The sequence below is a fragment of the Neophocaena asiaeorientalis genome, unplaced genomic scaffold (genome assembly GCF_003031525.2).
Source record: "Neophocaena asiaeorientalis asiaeorientalis breed wild unplaced genomic scaffold, Neophocaena_asiaeorientalis_V1.1 scaffold28, whole genome shotgun sequence".
Lineage (NCBI taxonomy): Eukaryota > Metazoa > Chordata > Mammalia > Artiodactyla > Phocoenidae > Neophocaena > Neophocaena asiaeorientalis.
The window spans coordinates 120,806-125,129 of record NW_020173400.1 but is presented as its reverse complement, the minus strand read 5'-3'; the positions used below and the strand labels follow the sequence as shown (position 1 = coordinate 125,129).

Sequence of the window (4,324 nt, the reverse complement as noted above, 5' to 3'; positions counted from 1 at the left end):
CAGATAGGTATTCTTGTCATTCATAAAAATGGGCTAAATATGTTCCTTACCTTTTAATGAAAAGTAAACACTGGTCTTTTTGGTTGTACCAAGGGAGTTGTTCTGTTGCAGAAAAGAATCCTGTAAATAAAAATAACAGATACCTGTTTTTAAACTTCATTTTGCAAGAGTTTATTCATATATTACTGGACTTGTAAATCATACTTTAGTATGGCTAGAATTTTACAGTGTTAGAAGGAAACTGGTGGAAGATGACAATGTAAAGAACACCCTGACAGAGGATGCAGTTTCATCAGCACAGATTCCCCCTCCCGTCCTGCTATTCGTGGAATTGAAAACTGCTGCACGAAAGTATAGAACAAACCGTCTGCTTTTAAATAATACTACTTAACATTTGAATGCCCTTTTATTTTATCTATAAGGTTGTTACAATCATTGAGAAGGACTACGTGGCAAATCAGCAGCAAGGTTGGGGTCTATTATATGCCAGCTTAAAAAGAGAAATATAGTAAAAATGGTGTAACTGACTCACGGCAACATGGGTTCGCAAACCTTGTAGATGGATATAAACCAGGCTTGCCAAACATCACAGACAGCACTTATTAAAACTGCTACGTGGAAAGCAATATGCCTGCTTTCTAGCCCCTCCCCCCCTTCACCAATAAACGACTCCCCCTTTTTCCCCCAGTGTAAAAAGACATGCTCATAGAACAATTAGATAAAAGAAAAAGAATTTTAAAAATCATCAATAATCACACTACCCAATGATGCCACTTGGAGCATTTTCACCCAATTTTTTTAAAAACAGATTTTTGTTACGAGGCCCCTGACAAACCAAGTGGGAATTAAGGATGAGCGGATGGGAGAAGAATATTCCTCTTCCCTTGTTAGGAATCATGACTAGTATTTTTACCTCATATCTAAGCTTTTTTTTTTGTAATTATAAAACTATAAAGATAGAATTTTGAGGGGGGAAAAAACGTCTTCCAGGCGTGTCTGCCTCAGCAACCAAGGAGCGTCTGGGAAGGAGGGCGGAGCCTGGAGGGGGAGGTGCGTTTGCTCACTCATTGGGCTGAGAGGCTGTCAATCAAGCTTGCCCAGCAAATGAGGTGCGAGCTGAGGGCGCACTGGGAACTAAATGAACTGGAGGTCTGACTGCGAGGGGAGGGGGCTCGAGATGTAAGCAGTGAAGAGATCTCGGGGTCTTGCACTGCGCCATTCGGCTGCGGCACGCCACAGTCCGCCGCAGCTGTAGCTGGGAGAGGCCTTGCCTTCGCCACTCTCGTCCAGGTCTCCGCTGCTGCTGCCACCTCCGTTGCGATCTCCTCGGCCCAGCCGCGCCCCGCTCCGCGCTCCTGCTGCCTTCACCGCTGCCAACACCTCAGCCAGAGCCTCCGCCGCCGCCACCCAAGCATCCGTGAGTCATTTTCTGCCCATCTGTGGGCGCGCGGTAGTCACCACCCTAAGCGGTGTGCAGGCTTGCAAAATGGCAGAAGCGGATCCTAACAGGGTCTTGGAACCTGCCGCCCAGGGGGTGGATGAAGAGATGGTGGCTAGCTCGTCTAGCGATTCTGGGGAAGAATCTGACAGCAGCAGCTCTAGCAGCAGCACTAGTTGCAGCAGCAGCAGCAGTAGTAGTGGCAGCAGCAGCAGCAGCAGTAGCTGCAGCCGCTTCTATAGAAAGAAGAGGGTACCTGGGCCTTCCAGAAGTGCGCGGCGGGCTCCGTCGGGTAGAAGTTTCGTGGATCAGCTGCCTCGGGCAGTTAGAAATCGTGTGCAGGCGCTCAGAAATATTCAAGATGAATGTGACAAGGTAGACGCCCTGTTCTTAAAGGCAATTCACGATCTCGAACGAAAATATGCCGAACTCAATAGGCCTCTGTATGATCGGCGATTTCGAATCATCAATGCAGAATATGAGCCTACGGAAGAAGAATGTGAATGGAATTCGGAGGATGAGGTGTTCAGCAGTGATGAGGAGGTGCAGGAAGAAGGCCCTAGTGAGATGCCTGCCTTAGAGGGTGAGGAAGAAGAGGATGACCCGAAAACAAAACCTGAGGTCAAGGCTGAAGAAAATGCAGCTCCGAAAGAAAATCCCGAGGCAAAGGCTGAAGAAAAAGAAGAGTCTAAAGATGCTCTGGAGGCCAAGACTGAAGTAAAAGAGGATCCGAAAGAATCCCCCCAGGCAAAGGCAGAAGATAAAGAGCAGCCTAAAGTAACAGAGGCTAAGGCAAGGGCTCCAGGAAAAGAGGCTCCTAAAAGAGTTCCTGAGGTCAGGCCTAAAGAAAGAGCTCTTAAAAGAGCTCGCAAGGGAAAGCCTAAAAGAGAAGATCCTAAAGGCATTCCCGACTATTGGCTGACTGTCTTAAAGAATGTTGACAAGCTGGGGCCCATGATTCAGAAGTATGATGAGCCCATTCTGAAGTTCCTGTCCGATGTTAGCCTGAAGTTCTCAAAACCTGGCCGGCCTATAAGTTACACATTTGAATTTTGCTTTCTACCCAATCCATACTTCAAAAATGAGGTGCTGACCAAGACATATATAATAAAGTCAAAGCCAGATCACAATGATCCCTTCTTCTCTTGGGGCTGGGAAATCCAAGATTGCAAAGGCTGTAAGATAGATTGGAGAAGAGCAAAGGATGTTACAGTGACAACCACCCAGAGTCGCACAACTGCTACTGGAGAAGTTGAAACCCAGCCAAGAGTGGTTCCTAATGCATCATTCTTCAATTTCTTTAGCCCTCCTGAGATTCCTACAATTGGAAAGCTTGAACCACGAGAAGATGCTATCCTTGATGAGGACTTTGAAATTGGTCAAATTTTACATGATAATGTCATCCTGAAATCAATCTATTACTATACAGGAGAAGTCAATGGTACCTATGATGTTGGCAAAGATTGTAGAAACAGGAAATACCGAAAATAAAAAAAAGGCTGCATGAAAGAATTTTCAAGAATCTCAAATTTCAAGCAGAAGTGAAGTAGGTTTATATAGCTTGGGAAAAAAAAAAAAAAAAAAACAACCTGCCCTGTAACCTCAGCACTAGTATTCCTCACAGTCTTGAGTTTTTGTACTTTCTTGGTAGCCTAAAATATTGTCTTAAAGTGTCTAAGTATCAGTTTATTCTATCTAGCCTGTTGTAGTGTAATATTCTTCAAAATATGTAAACTGTTGTCAATTATCTAAAGCATGTTAGTTTGGTGCTACAAAGTTTTGATTTTTGTGAAGTCCTTTTGTCATATTCCTATTAGAATGTAGCTGTGAAAACTGTCAGAATTGTTTAACTGAGACAACTATTTGCTTGAAAAAAAAAGTTCCTGAAGCATCAATGCAAATCTTTTTTTTTTCTTTTTCCAGCCCAGAAGACTAAGGGTTTAAATCTGATTGTACTAGCTGTGCCTTCATTACTTTGCTAACTATATAGTATTATACTAACTAAAACAGTGCATTGTGAAATTTGACCACTTGAAAAAAATTAGTATACATTTAATAATGTCCATCAAGACCATATATGATATGACTGTGAGCTTGTTAATGTGCCATAGTGGTTTATAAATTTAAGCATAATGAAGTTATTGTTTACCACTGAGGTGTTAATATAACATAGTATTTTTAAAAAGTTTGCTCATCTTATCCTGTGTAACTGTAAACTAAAGGTACTAACCACATTTTCTTTGTAATATGTTCTACTTTGCCTTTCACTGGAAATGATCACTTTACATCATTGGTATTTTTTTCATGTTCTTCTATTACAATCTAAAATAAACAAATGTCAAAATGTATCGTGCTATAAAAATCTACCATTTTTGCCTCATTATAAAAAATATGGTGCTTATTATAGAAAAAGTAGAGAATCCTTAGGAAAAGGAACATTTAAAAATATATAATTATCAATATAATTAACATTCTGATACATTTCACAGATCTTAGCTCTTTTTTTGGTGGGTACACATCCCAGTGATTGGAGAGAAATGGGACAGGGGAGAAGGACTAAGATAGGGGAGAGAGGAAGAGAAGAGGAGGAAGGAATGGGGAGGAGGGTTGAAGTAGAGAAAGTGGGGAGGGAGAAGGGAGAGGGAGGGTACCAAAGTCAGGAGGGGGGTGGAAGGAGAAGAGGGTGGGAGGGAGGAGGAAAGGAAAGGGGAGAGAAGGAAGGGAGAGGGGAGGAGGGAAGGGAGGAGGGTGGGGAGTGGAAAGGATGGGAGGAGGTAGGGATGGAGAAGAGGGGAGATAGGCAGGAGTGCCTCACCCAGAAAGGACATCCATATAAGTTGTTGTCATCACTTCCAGGAGTAGGATGAGTAAATGACTCAGGCCCAC

The 4,324-nt window shown here is 43.0% G+C and overlaps 1 protein-coding gene across 1 annotated transcript; it reads left to right on the top strand.

Moving 5' to 3' along the window:
- Positions 1 to 1,131: 1,131 nt before the first annotated feature.
- On the top strand, positions 1,132 to 3,804 carry NAP1L3 (nucleosome assembly protein 1 like 3). The gene has a single exon (XM_024747147.1). The coding sequence runs from the start codon at positions 1,487 to 1,489 to the stop codon at positions 2,927 to 2,929; it is 1,443 nt and encodes a 480-aa protein (XP_024602915.1). The 5' UTR covers positions 1,132 to 1,486; the 3' UTR covers positions 2,930 to 3,804.
- Positions 3,805 to 4,324: the final 520 nt, after the last annotated feature.